We start from the raw sequence: 23719 nt of genomic DNA on the forward strand, positions 1-23719 counted from the left end.
AATGCCTGCGGGAGAAAATATAGCTAGTAATACGGAAACAAGCTAAAGGGATGCTCTCAGAGGGTAGGGGAAAGGAACAAAGAAATGAATATATCACACACAAAAAAATGATAGAGGACAAACAGCATTTATCCACGGGTAAAAGGATATCAGCTCTTCCTGGCCAAAGACCAAAGCAAATGGAAAAGAACCTATATTCAAAGTAGAATTCAAGGCAAACAAAAAATAAGCTGTGTAAAAGCAATCTTTTAATGGTCACAGTTAAAACTGAAGACTAAACAGTAGTCATGAAATTAAAATAACATAAGATCAAACTGCGTGAAGCAAAAACTGACAGAAATTAAAGGAGAAATTTACAGAAATACCATACTGCCCCACAGGGTTTCTGAGGAGCAGCTGGTGGATTCGAACTGCTGACCTTTTGGTTTGCAGCTGAGCTCTTAACCACTGTGCCACCAGGGCTCCGTAATAACAGGAGGATTTAAAAAAAGACTATCAGTCTTTGACAAATAAAAGAGATAAATAATATAATGAAATAAAATTCCTCTATCTTTAACTCTAACCCTTCGATAATAGAATCATCTTTTCTAGTATCCACAAAATTGGTTAATATATCACCTTGCAAGGGAAACCTTATTAACCGCCCCCCGAAATGCCCCAGAAATTGCTCAGTTCACAGTTTCTGATGAAAACATAATAGAACCAGAAATTAATGACAAAAAACACAGTGCAAAAGATCATCTCATGAGAGAGATTGAGGTAAGAATCAGATGGGAACTGTAAGAATGGTAAACCTTTGAAATTTCTCCTATAGGGAATAGGAGAAGGAGTGGACTAGGGACGCCCAATAAAGTTGCCAGGCAATTTGGATGGCCAAGCTATGGTTGGAGACCATCGTGTAGGGTAACATCAAGCCCACGGGCATGACACTTTTCTCCAGGGGCTACTCTACAAGCCAGGTATCACTGGTGGTTGGCGGTATGCAGGCAGGATGCTGTTGAAGAGGCAAGAGGGTAAAAATACTTAAGCTCTTGGCTAGAAGTGATTGAAGGGCTGCACCATGTTGACAGGATCAGGAAACCCACAGCAGTACACTGACGACCCAGAGAAAAAGAAAGCTGAGGGCTGGAGAGTTGGGTGAGTTAAATATTTGGTGTCAAGGGAGTGGGAACGTAAAAGGATAAACAATTCTTGGGGGGGTTCAGAGGAGGTGCCATTCTAGGAAAAGCCATGGGAGTAGGTGGCAGGATTGGAATGGAGCAGAGGTGGAAGTAAGAAAAGGAATGGGTTTGTCACATTTGGCTTCAGATCGTCTATCATTCTCATACTACCTTCTCCAGATTCACTTATATGCAGATCATATTGGAGGGATATTCTTTGTGCCCTGAACTTTATCTTGCTAGTTATATAATTTGATCTACATTCTCTCAAAAAAGCTAAAGCAAACCCGTTGCCATCAAGTTGATTCTGACTAATAGCAACCGCATATACGCTGAGTAGAATTACTCCAGTGACCTTTTGGAAGCAGATCACCAGGCCTGTCTTCTGAGGCACCTCTGCGTAGGTTTGAACCACCAATTTCTCGGTTGGTAGTCCAGTGCTTAACCATTTGTACCACCCAGGGATTCCTTATCATCCTCCATAATTAGGCTAATTGTATCATTTACTGTCTCCACTGGGACTCTTGAGAGTGAAAGGAAAACAGGTGTAATCTGGGGCTGTCTTGGACAAACTGGAATGTATGGTCACCCTAGCTATTATCCGACAGCCCTTAGAGTTGTCTGTGGTTTTATCAGCATTTCAGAGATAGGGAAACTGAGGCTCAGAGAAGTCTTTTGACCAAGATCACACAGTTGGTGAGAGTCATGGCAGAGGTAGGAGTCAAACCCAGGTCTGACTCCAAAGCTAATTTAGTCCCCAGTTCATCTGCACTAGCTCCTCACCATCATTTCACTTGCCATGGCTTGACAGCCTGTCTTCTAGACAGACACTGTGAGGGTCCCAGCTGGAAGTCTGTCTCAACACAGATAATTAGATGTGTGATAACCGTACCACTGCCAGCAGTGATGGAAAGCCAGCTGTTCCAGGAGCCTTTGGGCTATGAAGTGTTCAGGATGAGTTAGATGCTGGATGTGGGCTGCCCAAAGACCCCAGGTTTCCTTGCTTTGTAATCAGAGCTTATCAGATGAGACTGTAGGGGACAGCCAGTTAAGGGGACTAGCTGAGAAGAGGATTCTGAGGGATACAGGGCGTGGCATCAGAGAACCTTGGGGTTAGAAGCCAAGAAATAAATCAGGAATCAAAGGGATGCAAATCTAGTGAGTAGGTAACAGAGCAAAGGGCTAAAGAAGCTTCTAACCTAAGAGGGTGTGGTAGGATAGTGGGGTGGGCTGGGCAGAGGGTTGACCAAAGCCCCAGGTAAAGCTTGGGCCACCAAGAGGTCATAGGATTAGAAGGAAAGGGGCAAGGCAGGGCTGCCAAAACTGGTTGATGGCTCTGAAAATTTTCACCTGTTTGCTCTGGCTCCCTCTATCCATTTGACCCTCCAGCTTGTGTTCAGCTTTGCCCCTGGGGAGGCTGTTTGAACGATCTCAGTGAGGTCATCCTGGGTCTGCCTGTTATTCACTGTGGGGCTCATTTTCTGAGTTCCCTGGTTGTCAGAGGCCGTGGATGCACAAATGAATCATTTAGTCAATTAAATCTTAATCACACAATTAATACAAGGGTACATTAGAATGTGAATTAGAAATTAAGAGTTGTGCAGGTGAAGCTAAAATCTCTTATCCCCCTAACCCCCAAACCATGTCTCTTTACCTCTCCCTCAGATGTAAGCATTTTAAAAATAAATTTTATATGTATCTTTCTAGATGCTTTTCTTTATATTTATAAATATATAAGACCTTGTAGAATATATGCTTATTGTACCCTTTCTTTTGCAGATTTGGAGGGCTTCCCTTTAAAAACAAACAAACAAAACAATACCTTCTTAACAATCTCAGAATTACAAAAAAAAAGGTACAGGAATAGTACAAGGAACTTCCATGTACTCTACCTGATTGTTTAAATTGTGCCCTGTTTGAGTTTAGCATGCTTTCTATATACATACTTATATATGTATATATTTTTTCTGAGTCATCTCAGGATATGCTGGAATCATGGTCCCCACTTATCCCTACTGACTTCAGCACATATTTTCCAAGAACAAGGACATTCTCTTAGATATGCATAGCACACAGTTGCCCAAATTAGGAAATGTAATATTGACCCAGTGCGATTATCTCATCGATAGTCCAGATTCAGATTTCATCACCTGAACCTCTAATGTCTTCAAACCTTTTTCTTAAAGAGGCATGATACTGCAATCATCTGTCTTCATCTTGCTTTTTTTCCCAACATGTTATTACACGTGGATAGCTCAATGTTATTAACATGTGCATAATACTCAATAGTATGATACCATAATATGCCATAGATTATTCACTGTTCCCTTGTTGATGGGCACGTAGGTTATTTCCTAGTTTCTACCATTACAAACATCCTTATACATAACTGAAGGTGAGTGGGCGTTGCTTTGAGTTGCTGTTCCGAGGACACATCCCCTTTGCCTTTGAGTTGATTCCGACTCATAGCGACCCTATAGGACAGAGTAGAACTGTTCCATAGGGTTTCCAAGGAGCAGCTGGTGGATTTGAACTGCCGACCTTTTGGTTAGCATCCAAACGCTTAACCACTGCGCCATCAGGGCCCCTGAGAATACATAGTGAGGACAAATGAGGACTCAAGATGTTGAGGAAATTACCTTCAAAAGAAGTTGATAATGAGATGCTCCCAGTTGACACAGTGTGGGATAAAGGCATTAAAGCAGTGTAATCATTCAGACCTTTCCAGCAGATAATTGTGTCTTTTTCTTTAGGGGAGAGGAGGCTAAGAAAGTGCTTGGTTGAAGAACAACTCATAGGAAAACAGTTAACACTAATGCTGTCTTTTTCGTGACTTTAGCACCGTCTTGGGTAACTTTCACCAGAATGTGGAGGCCACACTTGCTCTGAAGACCATTTGATGGAAAGAGGCAGGCCTTACCTCCCACCCAGCTCCAGGTCCAAGGCCAGCAGTGTTCCCTTGATCAGGAGACTATTTACCTGTACATTTAGCAAATTTCCACCAGGGGGAAGATTGCTATGTCTGCTTGTGTGAAGCATTCTGTACCATCTGGGCTGGCTGGACTTCAACAAAGATAGTAAAGAAACATTTATCAAAAAAAAAAAAATCAAAGTCATTCTCACCGAGTGTGGTCTAGAGAGACTTGCTTCCTCAGTACAAAGGCGACTCTCTTGCTGGTGGGAAACACGATTCTACTTTGAACAGTTCCAGGAGGGCCAGGGCTTTGGATCTTACCCTGAAGCTACTGTCAACTGCTCATGCTACAGTGATCTTAGTAGCCAAAGCTCTCAGAGACATGAATGCCAATAGTTCTGAGATAAACTCTACCCTATTCCTTTCCACAGTTTTTGGCCCCTTTGGTAGAGGATGGACCTGAAAGGGCAGAAGTAGAAGAAAGGAACTACAAGCATTGAGGACAAGGTGGAATCATCTCATTTAGAAATGCTGAGTCCAGGGAAAGTAGATGTTCAAGAAGAAGTGATTCTTAGGCCATTAGTCGTGAGACTGGCAGCTTAAGGGTATAACACACTCTTGTTCTGCAGAGAATACTCTGGAAGAGCTGTGAAGGTATAAACTTACAAAAGAAGAATTTTCATCCAATAACTGCTCTTGTGGTGTCAGTTAATAAGAGAGGGAGAGGGGAGGGGTCTTACCAGAGAGAGGAAAGATGAGCTGTTGCCATTTGCGTATGTGTTGCAAATCAACCAGACAGACAAGTTTCTGGCACTCCAGAGTGTCTCTAATAGTGTTTTTAATGCAGCTCACCGTGTGATCCATGTGTCATTTCTAGATCCTGGCCTAGACATGGCACATGCTCTTTTCCTTGGAAGGCACAGGAAATAAGAAAAAGCAACAGTTGGGGATTGTAGTCTATGGGGGAAAAAGCATGGGTATCTTAAGAAATCATCATCATCTTGGACAGCGTCACTTAACCTGTGTTCCATGTGCCGGGAGCATTAACATCACCTGGGAACTTGTTAGAAAAGCAGATTATCAGGTCTCACTCCAGACTTACTGACTCCGAATCTGTCTCAGGTGATTCTTATGCACACTAGAAATCCTATTCTAAACGAAGCCCATTGTCATAGAGTCGATTCTGACTCATAGCGACCCTATAGGAGAGTAGAACTGCCCCACAAGTTTTCCATGGAGTGGCTGATGGATTTTAATTGCTGACCTTTTGGTTAGCAGCTGTAGTGCCTAACCACTGTACTACCCGAGCTCCAGTGCTTCTCTAAACCCCTAACTCATTGCCGTCAAGTCGATTCCAACTCATAGCAAGCCTATAGGGCAAAGTAGAACTGTCTCATAGAGTTTCCAAGGAGCGCCTGGCAGATTTCAACTGCCGACCCTTTGGTTAGCAGCCATAGCACTTAACCACTATGCCACTAGGGTTTCCAGTGCTTCTCTAGAAGGATTCGTATGAAATGGTTAGATGCATGGTTTTCAAGGAGTGCAGACAGATGTCAGCACAGAGTAAGTTATGATTTGCATCCTCGAGTGCCTTGTCACTGCTCCAGTCGCCCACCCAGCCCTTTCTCATCTCATTTATTCAGGCTCAGCCCCTTACTAAAAATCAAAAACCAAACCGGTTTTGCCATTAAGTTGATTCCAACTTATAACTAATCCCTGTGTGTCGGGGGAGAACTGTGCTCCATTGAGCTTTCAATGGCTTATTTTTCAGAAGTAGATCACCAGGCCTTTCTTCCTTGGCATCTCTGGGTAGATGCAAACTGCCAACTTTTCGGTTAGCAGCCGAGTGCGTTAACTGTTTGCACCACCCAGGAGCCCCCTTATTAGCTCTATGATATTAAGCAAGTCAGTCCCCACCCCCCCACCACCCCAGCAATGCTTAGCCACTTGGAGGAAGGAAAATAAAGAGAAGATACTAGAACTTAACCAGGGATGTGGTTTTGTATGACATATAAAATGGAAAGAAAGACGGATGTCATGGATTGAATTATGCCCCCCAAAAATGTGTGTATCAATTTGGCTGGGCCATGATTCCCAGTATTGTGTCACTGTCCTACATTTTGTGATTGTAATTTTATGTTGAGAGGATTAGAGTGGGATTGTAACACTACCCTTACTCAGGTCACCTCCCTGATCCAACGTAAAGGGAGTTTCCCTGGTGGCCTGCACCACCTATTATCTCTCAAGAGATAAAAGGAAATGGAAGCAAGCAGAGAGTGGGGAACCTCAAACCACCAAGAAAGCAATGCCAGGAGCAGAGAGTGTCCTTTGGACCTGGGGTTTCTGCGCAGAGAAGCTCCTAGTCTGGGGCAAGATTGATGAGAAGGCCAACAGGGAGAGAAAGCCTTCCCCTGGAGCTCACACCCTAAATTTGGACTTCAGCCTACTTTTCTGTAAGAGAATAAACTTCTCTTTGTTAAAGCCATCCACTTGTGGTATTTCTGTTGTAGCAGCACTAGATGACTAAGATAAGGGGCAAGGGAGTTAAGGGTGTTTGCAAGAGAGTAATTATAATGCACCATAAAAATCTAAGCTGGGTGAATGGAATAAAGGCAAAAGGAAGTGGGGAGCTAGAAGAAACATACTGGGCTCAATGGACTAATTGGGGGTGGAAGAATGGTTGTAGTGGGGTACAAGAGTTAATGAGCTGGAAAAAGTAGTGAGTGGCATAAGATAGTAGGGTACATAAACTGAGATTGAGGAAGTAGTACAATTTCTGTGATGATGAACTCCAGGGTATGACCACAGATGGAAGTCAGTGTAATTGGGTAGAAATAAAGGTTTCCATGAAGTGAGGGGGCCTTTATCTCCTCTACTTTCCAGTATTTTCTCTTCTAATTGTTTTTCTTATCATCTTGAACTTACAGACTTTCTGTTCTTTTTGTCTTAAAAACAAGTTGAGTAATGGCTGTGATAATGTCTTTGTCTTATTTCTGACTTTCATGGGATTGCAGTTATCATTAAATATGATGTTATTATTTTAGGTAAATAGCCTTTATCCTGTTAAGAAAATTCCCTGGTTGCAATGATCCTATGGTTTTCTCCCTTGACCTATAAATATGATGAATAGTTTAATAATAGATTTCCTAAGGTTGAGCCATCTTTGCAATCCTGGTAGGAGTCATTATATATTAGCCTTTTTGTGTGTAGTTTGATTCAATTTGCTAATATGTTATTTTGGATTTTTCTATCTGTAGTTATAAGCGAGAATGTTGGTGCCGTATTCTTAACCTGGCCCTGTCGCGTCAATTCCAACTCATAGCAACCCTATAGGGCAGGGTAGAATTGCACCATAGGGTTTCCAAGGCTTTAATCTTTACGGGAACAGACTGCTACATCTTTCTCCTGTGAAGCAGCTAGTGGGTTTGAACTGATGACCTTTTGATTAGCAACTAAGCTCATAACCACTGTGCCACCAGGGTTCCTTCTATATTCTTAATATCTATGTAAATCCCATTTTCTAGCCTCCTTCCTGTGACCACCTAGGTACCAGCTTTGGAACTGACTCCTGATTAACTCACTTCTTCCTGTTTCTGCACGCCAATGTCTTATTCTACCTCGCCTTTCCATTGGCATCTCCACTGGTGACCCTCTGCTTCCTTTCCTTCTCTCAAGCTGATCTCAAGCCTCCTTTACCCCAGGCATCTACCAGCCCTAGTTATAATGCTGCCAGTATTTTTCCAGCCTTCTTCTATGGGCTCAGTTGGGTGCTGGCTATGGATGATACATGGGTGATAGGTGCATCTTGGTTTAGAGGGCAAGCCTTTCTTCTGGGCTTTGTGGGAAACGAGCTTAGAGAACTTACAGTTAATCTTGGGGTGGAGTGGGGAGAGCAGTATGAAAGTCAGAAATTGATTTTAAACCAATATAGAGCAGAGTCTGCATCATACCAGGTTAACCCAGTGCTATCGTTATCCTGCTTAATATGCTTCTTAGCTATTGGTGTCGATAAATTCAAATTCCTGTTAGAGTAAGTGTGATGCCAAAGGCCCTTCCACAGGTTCTACAGCCACCACTGGTTGGTGCTTAAACATTTTGGGGACGATTAATGCTGAAAATACTTTTCCTTTTTTAGTAAGAGATGCTAAAAACCTCGTACCTATGGACCCCAATGGCTTGTCAGATCCCTACGTAAAACTGAAACTGATTCCTGATCCCAAAAGTGAGAGCAAGCAGAAGACCAAAACCATCAAGTGCTCCCTCAACCCTGAGTGGAATGAGACATTTAAATTGTAAGTTCAAATGATTCCAGCCCAGAATGGGTGGTGGAGGTTGGGTTGTGGGCTAGTTGAAGTTGGGTAGTTTCTGTCATTCTTTCTGTTTCCCTTCCTTCCTCCCTTTTTCCCTCCTACCCTCCCACTATCACCTGCATTTTTGCATTGAGAGCCAAGTAAAAATTAAAACTTTTTTTTTTTAAATAGAGTTGAGAGTGCCTGTGGTGTGGAGAAGTAGTTGGGACAGGAAGAGTGTGAGTGTGTTGCAGTGTGAAGGCAAGTTGCTGGAGAAGTTATGGATCTCAGTAAAGAGTGGGGCATAACCCGTAGGTGTGATGACCTCCCAGTGGCCAAGCGTATGGATGATGCTGGGCTACAGCCTGCTGGGAGCTCTCCACAGCTTCCACTGAGGGTCTTCCCTGGCCGGTGCTCCAAAGATGCATCTAGACCAACAGGTGTTAATTAGAACAGCCACTGTTTACTGAGTATACATGTGTATAACAAGCACTATGTTAAGTGATAAGGCTTCATTGGCTCAGATCATTCCCATATTACCAATGGGGCTTATAGAAGTTATGTAACTTGCCCGAAGTCCCACAGTAAATTTAGGGTGGTGTAGGATTCAACCTCAGGCAGTCATGCGTTAGCCACTGTGAAAAAGCATGGTTCCTTGTAGTAGCCCCATTCCTTCTTGCCTCTGTCAGGACAAAACTGGGGCCATCTCAGCCCCAGTCAAGGCCACACTTCAGAACAGCCAATTCCTCCATACAGCAGCCTCATCCTCAACACACATATGTGTGAACACACACATACCAGTTGTGGTCTATTTGACTCTGACTCATTGTGACCCCATGTGTATTAGAGTAGAACTGTGCTCCGTAGGTTTTCGATGGCTGATTTTTCAGAAGTAGATCACCAAGGCTTTCTTCTAAGATGCCTCTGGGTGGACTTGAACCTCCAGCCTTTTGGTTAGCAGCCAAATGCATTAACAATTTGCACCACTCAAGGACTCCAAATACACACAACTGTACACACACATACTCGCACAATTGTGTAATTGATATCCATATTTTTTAGAGTGACTATGTGTGTATAAGACTTCCTGAACCCCATTGACCCTATGAAGACATAAGACAGCAGAAGTAGTTAGAGCTGTTTCTTTGAGAACTGGCCTAGGTTCTCTGCCTGTTTAAGCCACAGGCTGTCAAACAGGAGAAGCTCTCCCTCCCTGGGGAGCTAGCCTGGGAGAGGAACGGAATATGATTCTTGCAACAGCTGGTAATGTTGTCAGATTCCTACCTCTGGGTCTTGTCCTCATGTACATTTCATCGGCTTTAGAAATCCCTACAATCACCAGTGGCTTCTCGTTTTTCTCTCTGCAGCCAGCTGAAAGAATCTGACAAAGACAGAAGACTGTCTGTAGAGATTTGGGATTGGGATCTAACCAGCAGGAATGACTTCATGGGATCATTGTCATTTGGGATTTCTGAACTGCAGAAAGCTGGTGTTGATGGCTGGTAAGAAAGATTTTGCTTTGACAGCTACAGTATGGCTTGGCCTATCAAACAGGGAATCAAGTATGTTTTCCTTTCTTTCCTGAGAGTGCAATAGTAAAGACAGTCACCAAGCAATGGCTGGTAGATTGGCTCTGTCTTGTAGATACGTTTTATTTGGCCTTTGTACCAAAACAACAAAAACAAAAGCCAGTATTTAAAAAATCAGGACACTAACCATAAAAGTCTGGATTTTTGGCTTCTCTTGAAAAGCCAGGAGATGTTGCAACATTGGGCCTACAAGGCAACAGTTGAATAATTAATGCCTCATCTAGATGGGACACGGATTCTCCATTTGCCTAAATCTTTACTACTCCCTGTTGTATTATGTCTCTCCCACATTACACAATTATATGACTTGACTGGCCCTGCGGCCACTGTAATGGTTCTCTCAATTCACCCAAAAGATATGAGCAATCCACTCTGATCCTGACTCCTTAAGGAGATGCCCCTACATTTTGAGTGTTTACCAAGCCTGACCATAGAGGTACTAGGGGATTGCTGTTATTGTCAGCTGCAACATCTTTGTTCTGGAGTTACTGCTTTCTTCCCTTCTTATGGCAAAGACTGTGTCCAACATTAGCAAAAAAAAAGGAGATTGGGTGAGCCCCCTTGGCAACTATCAAGTAACCAGAGCTCATTACCATTGAGTCAATTCCGACTCATAGTGACCCTACAGGACAAAGTAGAACTGCCCCATAAGGTTTCCAAGGAGCAGCTGGTGGAATCAAACTGCTGACATTTTGGTTAGCAGCCGAGCTCTTAACCACTGTGCCACCAGGGCTTCTATCCAAGTAAAGGAGTCAACACAGATAATCCAACCTGGCATTGTAACTTTGGGAGAAGTCGTGATTAGGGGCTGTTAGCAACTTTTTTAGGAGCCCTGGTGGCGCAGTGGTTAAGAGCTTAAGCTGCTAACCAAAAGGCTGCCAGTTTGAATCTACCAGCCACTCCCTGGAAACCTTATGGGGCAGTTCAACTCTGTCTTATAGGGTCACTGTGATTCGAAATTGACTCAATGGCAACAGGTTTGATTTTTTGGTATCAGCTCTTTAAGAATATCTGTCTCATTTCTGAATGGTCTCACCTAGGGCTTTTTTCATTTACAAGTGAAAGAAAGTCAAAGTCAAATTGGTTTAGCTAGAAAAAATGTTATCATGTAGACTACAGTCCTTTCTATTGTGCACCTGACCATGCCTTGCCTTTCCTCCATGCAGCTTCCTTGCTGTCCTCCATATGTATCACAGACTTTCTTTTAAATATATATTGAGTGCCTGCTGTATCCTTGTCCCGAGAGATGCCTCACAGTGTAAGACAGACATGCCCTCATGGACATTAGCTTCTAGCGGGGAAGATACACCTTGAACAAGCAATGACACAAAGAACTCATCAATGACAACGTGATGAGTGATGTGAGGAGAAGGACAGGAACTGAGAGTGTACAAAAGGGGGGTGTGGGCTTAACTCCTCTGCGTTAAAGCACAATTAGCAAATTGTTAAAAGCATAATTCTCAGAAAATAGGTAACGAGCATTTGTCAAAGTTTTACTTCGCTCATGAATGAGGTCACCGGCAGAGTGGATGGCTAATTCCAAAGAGGATTTCAGAAACTGATAAAGTGGCCACGGAGCCAGTTAAGTCATATAAATGTGTAACCTGGGGCAGACGTAATACAACAGGGAGCAGTAAAGATTTAGGTAAGTGGAGAATCTGTGTCCTGTCTAAAGGGCACATATAGCCGAGCTCTTAACCACTATGCCACCTGGGCTCCAAAAACAAACAAAATATATGTATATATACACACACACACACACGTACAGATATACCAAGAAAACCAAACCTGTTGCCGTCAATTTGAACTCATAGTGACCCTATAGAACAGAGTGGAACTGCCCCTTAGGGTTTTATTGACTAGATTCCATGGAAGCATATTGTCAGGCCTTTCTTCCACAGCACTGCAGGGTGGGTTCAAACCATAACCTTTATCTTAGTAGCTGGAGGCCAACTGTTTGAAACACACAGGGACCTTGGTATTTATATAGTCAGTAGACAAAGAAATGCAGAAATAACTTTGCTAAGTCAGATATAAAACTGGCTCATAGAGTCATAAAGGTGTAACCTTTGGGGTTACCTTATCTACCAGACGGAAAAACAAAAAGACCTCACCTTGGTTTTCTGAAAGGTGATGTCTCACGTTACAGAGCTGGAGGACCATCTGGGGGCTACTCCATTGTGAATAGTAAGTCACACAAAATTATATTTTCCGAAGCAGGGGATAACAAATTAGAAAATGCTCTAGCATGACATTAGAAGTCACACAGTCATTCTTTTGCCTTATTTTCAAGTTTTGGATAATTTTTCCAATTTATGGATGATTTGGCTTTGCCTGGTCCCTACATCCCTCACTTACTGGGAGTATGTCTCTTCCTCTTAAAGCCAAGCTGAAGGAGGTTAAGGAGAAAGAACCCGTGATCCTCAGAGGGTATAAGTGAGACATGAGAGAACATAATAATAATAATTATAATAACAATAGCCAGCACTTATTGACTCTTACTAGATGCCAGGCACTGGGCTAAATAAACACTTTGCAGGTGTCATACAGAACCACAGATTCACACAGCACTAATCAGATATGCAGAAAAAAATGTTGTTGTTGTTGGCTGCCAGCAAGTTGGCTCCGACTGATGGTGACCACATGCACAACGGAACAAAACGCTGCCCAGTCCTACGCCATCTCTGTGATTATTGGCATGTTTGAGTCCAGCTGGAGAATATTCTGTTCTGACCCATAGGGTTTTCATTGGCTAATTGTTGCAAGTAGATCATCAGGACTTTCTTTCTAGTCGAGAAGCTCCACTGAAACCTGTCCATTGTGGGTGATCCTGCTGGTGTTTGAAATACTGGTTGCATAGCTTCCAACATCGTAGCAACACAGTACAACAAACTGACAGACAGGTGGTAGGTAGAAAAAATTCATTGTTGTTGTTAGATGCTGTTGAGTCAGCTGCTACTCCTAGTGACCCTATGTACAACAGAACGAACCACTTCCTGGTCCTGCACCAGCCACATGATTGTTATTATGCTTGAGCCCATTGTTGCAGCCACTGTGTCAATCCATCTCGTTGAGGAACTTCTTTTTCACTCACCCTCCACTTTACCAAGCATGATGTCCTCCAGGGACTGGTCCTTCCTGATAACATGTCCAAAGTATGTGAGACGAAGCCTTGCCATCCTTGCTTCTAAGGAGCATTCTGGCTGTACTTCTTCCAAGACAGATTTGTTCATTCTTTTTGCAGTCCATGGCATATTCAATATACTTTGCCAACAGCACAACTCAAAGGCTTCTTAATTTTATGTAATTGACAGAGACTTTCTTATGCAGTTTTCCACCTTGTGGTGGCTGAGGAGAGGGGGCCCCTTATTGCATGTGATGCCCCCTAGCTTTTCATTGGCCTCTGCTACTACAGAGTGGCTGAGCTTGCCTGGTCCCTGAGCTAGTGCCCACTGGGGAGGGAGTCCTCTCGCCTAGCCCTGGGCATCATGCCAGATAAAGTCTGAGGTCCTGGCCCCTTACCTCCAGTCGTGAGATCTCTTCATACAATGCCTGACCCCTGGGCCTTTGTCCCAACCTCAGACCACTGCCAGACTCTTCCCTCTTGACACTTTGGTCAGCCCTCATTTCTGAGCCTCTTCATGGAAAGTTGGGAGCTCTGCCTTGGGGTTCTCCATTTTCCCCCTCCCTCTGCTGCTGCTATGATGGTATTGCCCTCCATGTAAGTCTCTGCCCAGGGCTCCAAAGGAGAAGTGAGGCAAAGCTCCTCTGCTTACACTCCCCGCCTCCGTTATGTAGCCTACCTTTCCCCTGCCTCCTTTTTCCCTTCTCCTTCCCATGGTTCTCCAGAGCCACAAGGGAGCGTCTTTTTCCCATACCATGTCATAGGGTCTTCCCTATGTTACAGACTTCTTTGTAGGGTAACTCCTGCCTGGCTTCTCCCTGAAGCAGACAGCAAGGTGCAGGGAGGGAAAAATGGCTTAAAGGTAAGGGACAATTTATCAGGATGAAGTCCATTACTGCATTTAAACAAAATAAAACCAGATGCCATCGAGTCGATTCTGACTCGTGATGACCACATGTGTGTCAGAGTGGAACTGTGCTCCATAGGGTTTTCAGTTGCTGATTTTTTGGAAGTAGATCCCAGGCCTTACTTCCGAGGTGCCTCCTACATTATCATTTAATTGTCACAACAGTTCTAAGTGGAGCATCATTCCCAAGGATCAGAAGAGGTAAGCAATGTGTTAGGGGCGCACAGCTCACAGGTAACAGTGCTGGGATTTGGGTCTATGTCCCCAGGATGCCAGAGGTTATGCACATAACATATCACATCCTACATGTTAACACAGTGGCTGGCAGAGGGCTGGAGGCTGGACAGATAGCTCTTGACCTCGGCTTTTCCAGCTGGATGCATGCTTTGCGACCTCATCTCTCTGAACTACATCCTTCTCCGCAGGTCCGATTCCACTTATCAGAGATAATTGTAACACTCTCACCTACATCTTAGGATTGTTACGAAGTTGATGAAATAATAGTTGGGAGGGAACTTTAGCAAAATAAAAGCCCTCTTCGAATTTTGCAGATAAAAGTCCTCTTCAGATTTAGGGCCAAGGCAGTTATGATGCTACCTAGGTTCTAGAAATTTGGATTCTCGTAGCAGGACTGTGTGATTTTGGGCAAGTCACATCTCCTCTCTGAGACTCAGTTTCCCTACTCGGAAGGGAGATGATCTCCTCCACTGCCCTGCTGTGCTATAAGGTAGAACCATGTGGCAAAAACAGCAGACACAGCTGTGAAACTTCCAGATGTGATGCGCCAGCCCTAGGCCCCCATCTGCCTCTTCTGCCACCAGCTCTGTATCTGTTGTCAAATCCTCTGTGTATCTAATTTTGTTTATTTATACTGTCTCTTTTCTTTCCCCTCGATATTCCAGAGGTTCATCTGTTTTATTGTTGCTATTTTATTTCTTCAGAGTTAGCTCTGGGCTTTGTGTATCAATTCTGTTATTCTCTCTTCTTTCTCTTTTCTGAGGGTGTGTTGTCTTAGAATCTCAGTTAAATATTTGCTAAATTTATTTTTATTCTTTTACCTTACTTTTCTTAAAAAAAAAAACAAAAAACAAGCATTTGAGGAAAAAACATTTCCTCTAAATTTTGATATGTCATGTTTAGGCTTTTGTTGTTCACTCAAAGTCTACCATTGATTTTTAATTTCCTCTTTAGCATGCTATTCATTTAGGAGTGTTTTTGAACCTCTAGAATCAGCTGTCTGTTTAAATTTTTATTATTAATATTAAGCTACAGTTATAATATTTTATGTTGTTTTTGTTGCTGTGTGCCATTGAGTTGATTCCTACTCATAGTGACCCTACAGGACAAAGTAGAACTGCCTAATAGGGTTTCCAAGGAGCAGCAGGTGTATTCGAACTGCCGACCATTTGGTTAGCAGCCAAGCTCTTAACCAGTGCACCACCAGGGATCCATAGTATATTATAGCCAGAGAATATGGCCTGTGTACTTTTCTTTTATTCATTTTCTTTTCCTTTTCTTGCTTTCTTTTTTTTTTTTTTTTAATTTAGCTTAGTAATGCTCAGTTTTGGTAAATATACTATGGACATTTCAATAAAAAGATTGTTTACTATTTGTAGGGTATAGATTTCAATGGTTATTAATTCTCCATTATTATAACATCCAGCAGTCCCTTCATGTTTTTCTTTCGTTTGCTTGATCTGACCTAAATGTATGGTGTTTGTTAAGTAAAAATATTTTTTGAGAAATGTATTTTGAATGGCTTTTGCATCATACATTTTGAAGCAATATTATTCTCTACATAACTCTTCAAGACTTATTTTCAAGTTATCTTGCTGCAGCTAATGACTTTTGCCTATAATTTTACCTTGTTGCTGGAATCCATCCATTCATTCATTTAGCAAATATACATGGTAAGCACCCATTGTGTGCCAAACACTTTGTTGGGTAAGGAGGATATACTAGTGACCAAAAGAGCCAAGAATCCTTGGTCTCGCAGAGTTTTCTTTCTAGTTGGAGAATAACAAAGAGAAATGAACAAAAATAAATCGTAAAACATAGCATGTTTGAGGCTGATAAACGCTATAGAGAAAAATAAACAAGAAACAAGGAGAGAGACTGCTGGGGGGTGATGGTATTCAGATTTAAATAACACGCTCAGGAAACAAAGTTGCCATTGAGTTGACTCAGACTCATGTGACCCCCATATGTGTCAAAGTAGAACTGAGCTCCACAGGATTTTCAATGGCTGATTTTTTTGAAGTAGATTACCAGGCGTTTCTTCCGAGGCATCTCTAACTAGCTCGAACCTCCAACCCTTTTGTTAGCAGCTAAGCACATTATCCATTTGCATCACCCAGGGAGCCTGTGTAAGATCAATATCCTAAGCCTTAGTGAGCTGAAATGACTCGTATCAGCCATTTTGAATTAGATAATTACATGGTCTGCTATGTCGGGAATGATAAGTAGAAGAGGAATGGGGTTGTATCCGTAGTCAGAAAGAACACTTAAAGATCTATCGGGAAGTACAACACTGTCAGTAATAGGATAATATATGTTTGACTACAAGGAAGACCATTTAATACATGTATTGTTCAAATTTATGCACCAACCACTAAGGCCAAAGATGAAGAAATTGAAGATTTTTACCAACTTCTGCAGTCTGAAATTGATCAAACATGTAGTCAAAATGCATTGGTAATTACTAGTGATTGGAATGCAAAAGTTAGAAACGAAGAAGAATTGGTAGTTGGAAAATATGGCCTCAGTGATAAAAATGATGGTAGAGCTCAAATGATAGAATTTTGCAAGACCAATGACTTCTTCATTGCAAATACCTTTTTTGAACACCATAAATGGTGACTATACACATGGACCTTGCTAGGTGGAATACATAGGAATCAGATTGACTATATCTGTAGAAAGAGATGATGGAGGAGCTCAATATCATCAGCCCGAGCAAGGCCAGGGGCCAACTGCAAAACAGATTATCAAATGCTCATATGCAAGTTCAAGTCGAAGGTGAAGAAAATTACAGCAAATCCATGACAGCCAAGATATGACTTTGAGTATATCCCACCTGAATTTAGAAACATCTCAAAAATAGACTTGATGTATCGAACACTAATGACTGAAGACCAGACAAGTTGTGGAATGATATCAAGGACATCATACATGAAGAGAGCAAATGGTCATTAAAAAGACAGGAAAGAAAGAAAAGACCAAAATGGATGTCAGAAGAGACTCTGAAACTTGCTCTTGAATATAGAGTAGCTAAACTGAATGAAAGAAATGATGAAGTAAAAGAGCTAAACAGAAGATTTCAAAGGGCAGTTCGAGAAGACAAAGTATTATAAGGAAATGTGCAAAGACCTAGAGTTAGAAAACCAAAAGAGAAGAATCTGCTTGGCATTTCTCAAGAGGAAAGAACTGAAGAAAAAATGTAAGCCTCAGGTTGCAATATTGAAGAATTCTTTGGGGAAAATATTAAATGATGCAGGAAGCATCAAAAGAAGATGAAAGGAATGCATAGAATCACTGTACCAAAAATAATTTGTCGACGTTCAGCCATTTCAGTAGGTAGCATATGATCAAGAACTGATGATACTGAAGGAACACATCCAAGCAGCATCGAAGGCATTGGTGAAAAACAAGGCTGCAGGAATTGACGAAGTACCAATTGAGATGTTTCAGCAAAGGGATGTAGCACTGGAGGTGCTCACTCATCTATGCCAAGAAATTTGGAAGACCGCTACCTGGCCAACCAACTGGAAGAGATTCATATTTGTGCTCATTCCAAAGAAAGGTGATCCAACATAATGTTGAAATTATCGAACAATTTTATCATTAATGCCACACACAGAGAAATGCCAGAAATTCAAGCGAGATTAAGGAGAGGACAAGAAACAAGGGGTATCTTTGCTAATGTCAGATGGATCTTGGCTAAGAGCCAAGAATACCATAAAGCATTCACCTGTGTGGATCATAATAAATTATGGATAACATTGCAAAAAATGAGAATTCCAGAACACTTAATTGTGCTCTTGAGGAACCTGTATAGACCAAGGGGCAGTCATTTGAACAGAACAAGGTGATACTGCCTGGCTTAAAGTCAGGAAAGGTGTGTGTCAGGATTGTATCCTTTCACCATACTTATTCAATCTGTATGCTGAGTAAATAATCCGAGAACCTGGACCATATGAAGAAGAGCATGGTATGAAAATTGGAGGAAGACTCAACAACCTGTGATATGCAGATGACACAGTCTTGCTTGCTGAAAGTGAGGAGGACTTAAAGCACTTACTGATGAAGTTTGAAGACCGCAGCCTTTAGTATGGATTAAACGTCCACATAAACAAAAATCCTCACAACTGGACCAGTAAGAAATGTGATGATAAATTGAGAAAAGATTGAAGTTGTCTAGGATTTCATTTTATTTGGATCCACAATCAACACCCATGAAAGCAGCAGTCAAGAAATCAAATGGTACATTGCACTGGGCGAATCTGCAGCAAAAAGACTTCTTTAAAGTGTTAAAACGCAAAGGTGTCACCTTGAGGACAAAGGTGTGCCTGACCCAAGCCATGATATTTTTAGTCGCCTCACATGCATGGGAAAGCTGGACAATGAATGAGGAAGACTGAAGAGCTGATGCCTTTGAATGATGATGTTGGCGAAGGATACTGAATATACCATGAACTACCAAAAAAACAAACAAATCTGTCCTGGAAGAAGTACAGACAGAATGCTCCTTATAAGCGAGGAGGGTGAGACTTCATCTCATAGACTTTGGATATGTTATCAGGAGGGATCAGTCCCTGGAGAAGGACATCATGCTTGGTAAACCTGAGGGTCAGTGAAAAAGAGGAAGACCCTCATGGAGATGGATTGACACAGTGGGTGTAACAGTGGGCTTAAGTATAACAATGATTGTGGGGATGGCATAGGACTGGGCAGTGTTTCGTTCTGTTGTACATAGGGTTGCTATGACTCGGAACCGACTCAACTGCACCCAACAACAACAACAACAGGAAGCCTATGCTCAGGAAAGGACTCCTTGAAAAAAAAAAATTGTGACAAACAGTTAAGACATGAAGGAGGCAAGAGAGTGAACCTTGTGGGTTTCTAGGGAGAGATTGTTTCAGACAGAGAGAACAGCAAGTGCAAAGGGCAGGCATATGGCTGGCAAGTTTGAGGAGCAGTGAGGTTACCTGTGTGACTAGAGCAGGATGAGTGAGGGGAGAGTCGTAGGCAATGAGGTTCATGAGGGTAACAGACGGGATGGCAGGTCCTGTGGAGTCTTGTAAGAACTTTATCTTCTACTCTGAGTAACACGGGAGCCAAGAAACAGTGAGATGTGGTTTATGTTTCAATGTGTCTACTGGCTGTTGAGTGGTAGATAGTAGACCCCTCTCTGTTCCTTTAGGTTTAATCTGAGTCCTTTGGTCTTGTGTAACAAGCAGCATGTTACTGGATTAAACAAACAAAAACTGAACCTGGAGGTTCTTTTATCTTTTCCATAGGGAACCATGTTAACGTTTGTGGTTTTAATTGCCATGTTTCTATTATGGTGTTTGTTTCTAAAGTTTTTTTTTTTCTTTCTGAACAGACAACTGTTATCTTAAATCATTGTTACCTAAAAATTATGTTTCTTCAGTGAAACATCCAGAAGGGAATTAATGAGAATGTTAACACATCATGAAAAATGTAACCAATGTCTCCGAACAATTTGTGTAGAAATTGTTAAATGGGGACTTAGTTTGCTGTATAAAGTTTCACTGAAAACACAATAAAATATTATTTTTTAAACAAATACCTGCAAGTTATGTTTCCTAAAACCCTTAAATGATGTTTTGGTTTTACTACAAAAACAGTAAGAGCATAGACTGTGGAATTATACCTCCTGGGATACAATTTTGACTCCACTCTTTCTAGCTTTGTACCCTTGGGCAAATTACTTAACCCCTCTGTGCCTCATTAGGAGATAATAGTGTTAACCATGTCATAGGATTGTTCTGATATTGAGTTGGTTAATGGAAGTAATATAAGTTAATATTGAGGTGGTTAATGTAAGTGCCCCATGTCTGGTAAATAGCATACACTGAATGGGTGCTAGTCATTATTATTAATTAGGGAATTATTAGAAAAATGTAAATAATCAAGCAAAATATTATACAGAATTCCATTACCCAGAAATAATCACCATTGACACTATTTAGTCTTTTCTTTCTCTCTCTTTCTAGGTGTATAAAATAAAAATGAATTCTTACTATATAGACTACTTGGCGGCCTATATTATTCATCAAATGATAATACATTGCAATATATTCACTCAGGAATCTTGTGCCACATCATTTTTAATAGCTACAAGTTGTCCATTCTTTGTATTTGCTTCAATCTATGTAATCATATTCTTATATAAAGTGTGCAGTGTTTTCCTATATAAATAATTCTGCAGTAAACATCCTTGTAGCAAAACTTTTATGCTCAACTTTAATTATTTCCTAATAAATTCCTGGGCCTGGAATTGGTAACTTTGAGAATATAAACATTATTAAAGTATTTGCCAAAATGCCCTGCAATCTTTTTTCTATCACTTTGCATTCTCACTAGTATTATATAAGACTTCTCATTTTACGCAAACTTGTCAACATATAGTATTATAAAATTCAAGGATATGATTGAGGTAAAGATTATACATGTTTTATATTACTGATTATGTTAAACATTTTCATTTCTGTATTGTCATTTGTATTTATAAATGACTGTGTCCTGTCCTTTGCCTATCTTTTTAAAATATTGATTTATAAGAACTTTTTGTGTAAGGAAGATCCTAATTGTCTTTGTTGACATATATTCAGAAAAACCATATTCCTTCCTTTCATGTTTTAATTTTGGTAATATACATTTTATTTGCATTATATAAAGCATTCATTTCAACTCTAATGAATATGATCAGTGTCAAGCCAACTGTCAGAAAAATTTCTCAGGTGTGTTTTGTAATTCACTAATTGTCATCTGAATTATCCATGCTACTGTTCACTGCCTCCGATGGATTTTAAAATTCAGTAATAACAGTTTTCTTCTGAAAGCAGTCTTCTCTAATCTCAGATTGTTTCCTTCTCATAGATGCATTAACCTCTTAAATTACATTGGAAATATGAATTAGATACTTTCTAGAATTTTCTTTCCTTTGATAACAGTTCTACTTCATGGGAGGTACTTAATCTAATTCTTCATTATTTGAATGAGTTTTTCATATGCTCTGTTATTTTTTGCTATTTGCTCATTCTTACAGGAGAGTGAGCACAGAAATAATGAACGTTCTTGTTCTAATCTTTCAGCCCAGGTGAAGGGAGAAAGGAGTCTTTTGTATTTACTGGAATTCTGTTTTGTTACATCAGGGGCCCTGTTCTCTGTAGATACTTGGGAGAGGACTGTAGCTGTAAACATCTCCACTACTCAGTGGAAGGGTCATCTTCCCCATGCTGGTCTGTGCATGTCAGAGTTGTGGGGGTGGGGGGTGTCCGTTCCTTTTTTCTAACTTTCACTGATGTCCTCTTCTGCAGGTAGCAGTGGCTGCACCCTTTACCCACTCTGTAGCATGCTGGCCACAGGAAGCATAAGATGTACTGAGCCTTTCTGCCTGTTGCCCCAGGGGCTGACACCCCATGCACTTCCTGAATATGGATGGGAATTGGCGGCCCTCATCCCATCCCTGGTGGTCCGATCCAGGCTTGTTAGTGGGGTTCTGTTGGGGTTCCCATTCACGGATGATCAGCTGGACAGTCCTCTTTTATCTGTATTTTCCGAAGAGTGGGAACCTAAATGACTTTAGATAGTACGTGGCTGAGGCATAAATAATATTGCACTGGACCCTGAAAAAGCTATTCTTTTGTCATTACTTCTTCAGATGATCTCAAAGAGAAAGTCTCAGAGGGTTCTGGTTTACCCTTAACACCTCTTTAACACTTACTGTTTGCTGATGAAGTCAACTTCAGTCCTGATGACCCTGTGCACGTCAGAGTAGAACTGTGTGCCATAGGGTTTTAAATCGTTGATTTTTCAGAAGTAGATCATCAGTCCTTTCTCCTGAGGTATCTCTGTGTGGACCCGAACCTCCAGCCTTTCAGTTAGCAGCCAAGTGCATGAAACATCAGCCACTGGAAACCCTATGGCACACAGTTCTACTTTGACACACATGGGGTCTTCATGAGTTGGAATTGATGGCAACTTGTCTTTTGGTTGCTAATCTCCCATTTTAACAAGGAGGGGAAAGGGCAGGAAGACAGGCAGTAGACTCAGTAAAAAAAATAAAAAATTATTATTATTATTATTATTTTAACTCAGAGCCTTTGGTAAATAATTCCATCTACCTGGACTTGAATCACTTTGTTTGATTTTCTTGTTTATTTTTTTACATATACTTTCATTTGTAGCAAATGGTACTGACTTTCTTTTCAAGGAAGAGATATATGAAGTGAATTTTTTGTTAAAAAATGATGATTCAATGAGACATATTACATCGACAATAATATACAGATTTTGCAAAACCCGCAAAGATCTCATGTGAATGGATAAAGTTTGACAAACATAGTGCTACTTACCCTCTTACTATCATTTTAATCCTGGAAGTCCCTGTTGTGTGAATAGCACCCTTCTTGATTTCCAGTAAATGTGCAGATGTGCTCTTATTTTTCTGTTTCTTTTGGTAATTTCAATGGAAGTTTGGGGGAAGAGAATTACATGTTAAATGTGGAGGCATGGAGGCTTATATTGTCATCTCTGCTTTGAATCACCTCTCCCCGTATTTTTAGAAGCTGCCTAAGAAGATTTGTGAATGGAGAGAAAAAAAAAATGGTGGTGAAAATTGTAAATATGAGTTAGGAAGCGTCTTTGGCAGTGAGGAGTTTTGGGGTGTTTTTTCCCCCACTGACTCAAATGCCTTTGGAATGGCCCTTTTTCTTCCTTATTCTCATCTCATTCTCTGACTAAACAGAAGCATCTTTGTGGTCAAGAAATAAACTAAAGTCATAACATAATGTTTCTCGTAATAATGTTAATGTCTGCAATGATGATGATGATGGCATGGCCTGAACACTTGCTGGATGCCGAACATGGCTTTAATCATTTTACATACCTCATCATATTTCAGCCTCACCATGATCCTAGGAAAAAGGCACATTTATTTCAGTTTACAGATGAGTACGACTGAGGCGCAGACAGCCTCGTGAGCTTATCCAGGGTAGACAGCATGACAAGGACAGAGGTGGGATTTGACACCAGGCAGAGTTTGACTCCAGGGCTTCTGCTCTTAAACCACTAATGGGTACCGTTTTTCAAGAGGTTGAATAAGGAACACTTGGAGCAAGCATCTGCAGAGAAAAATAGCATTGTGAAGTTAAGTTCATGCTCGTCCAGCTGGGCGCCAGGATGGCAAGATGGATAAATGTGTAAAGCAAAAGGTAGTGGATATGCGAGGAGAAGATGGAAGGAATGCATTGATAGTAGAAGATTTTAAGAGCGTTCTTTCAGACTAAGAAAGCACTTAATAGACAAAAAGTAGGTAAAAAGCAATTGAATGATATAACTAAAAAAACTCAATTGTGTGTGTGTGAGAAGAGAGAGAGAAAGAGCTTTGCATCCTATGAACACAGAATATACTTTTTTTTTCCTTGTGTCCATGAAATAGTTGCAAGAAAATATGTGTACTCGGCTACAAAAACAAGCAAACAAGACA

The 23719-nt window shown here is 41.2% G+C and overlaps 1 protein-coding gene across 2 annotated transcripts in view; it reads left to right on the forward strand.

Annotated features, from left to right (window-relative positions):
• The window catches only part of PRKCB (protein kinase C beta), a 390245-nt gene that overhangs the window by 247345 nt on the left and 119181 nt on the right, over positions 1-23719 (forward strand). For both annotated transcript variants that reach the window (XM_049904226.1, XM_049904224.1), the window contains exons 6-7: positions 8210-8366; positions 9731-9865. In XM_049904226.1, coding sequence (XP_049760183.1) covers positions 8210-8366; positions 9731-9865 — 292 coding nt within the window. The remainder of the gene's footprint in view (positions 1-8209; positions 8367-9730; positions 9866-23719) is intronic.

This window comes from Elephas maximus, chromosome 12, assembly GCF_024166365.1.
Source record: "Elephas maximus indicus isolate mEleMax1 chromosome 12, mEleMax1 primary haplotype, whole genome shotgun sequence".
NCBI classification, from domain to species: domain Eukaryota; kingdom Metazoa; phylum Chordata; class Mammalia; order Proboscidea; family Elephantidae; genus Elephas; species Elephas maximus.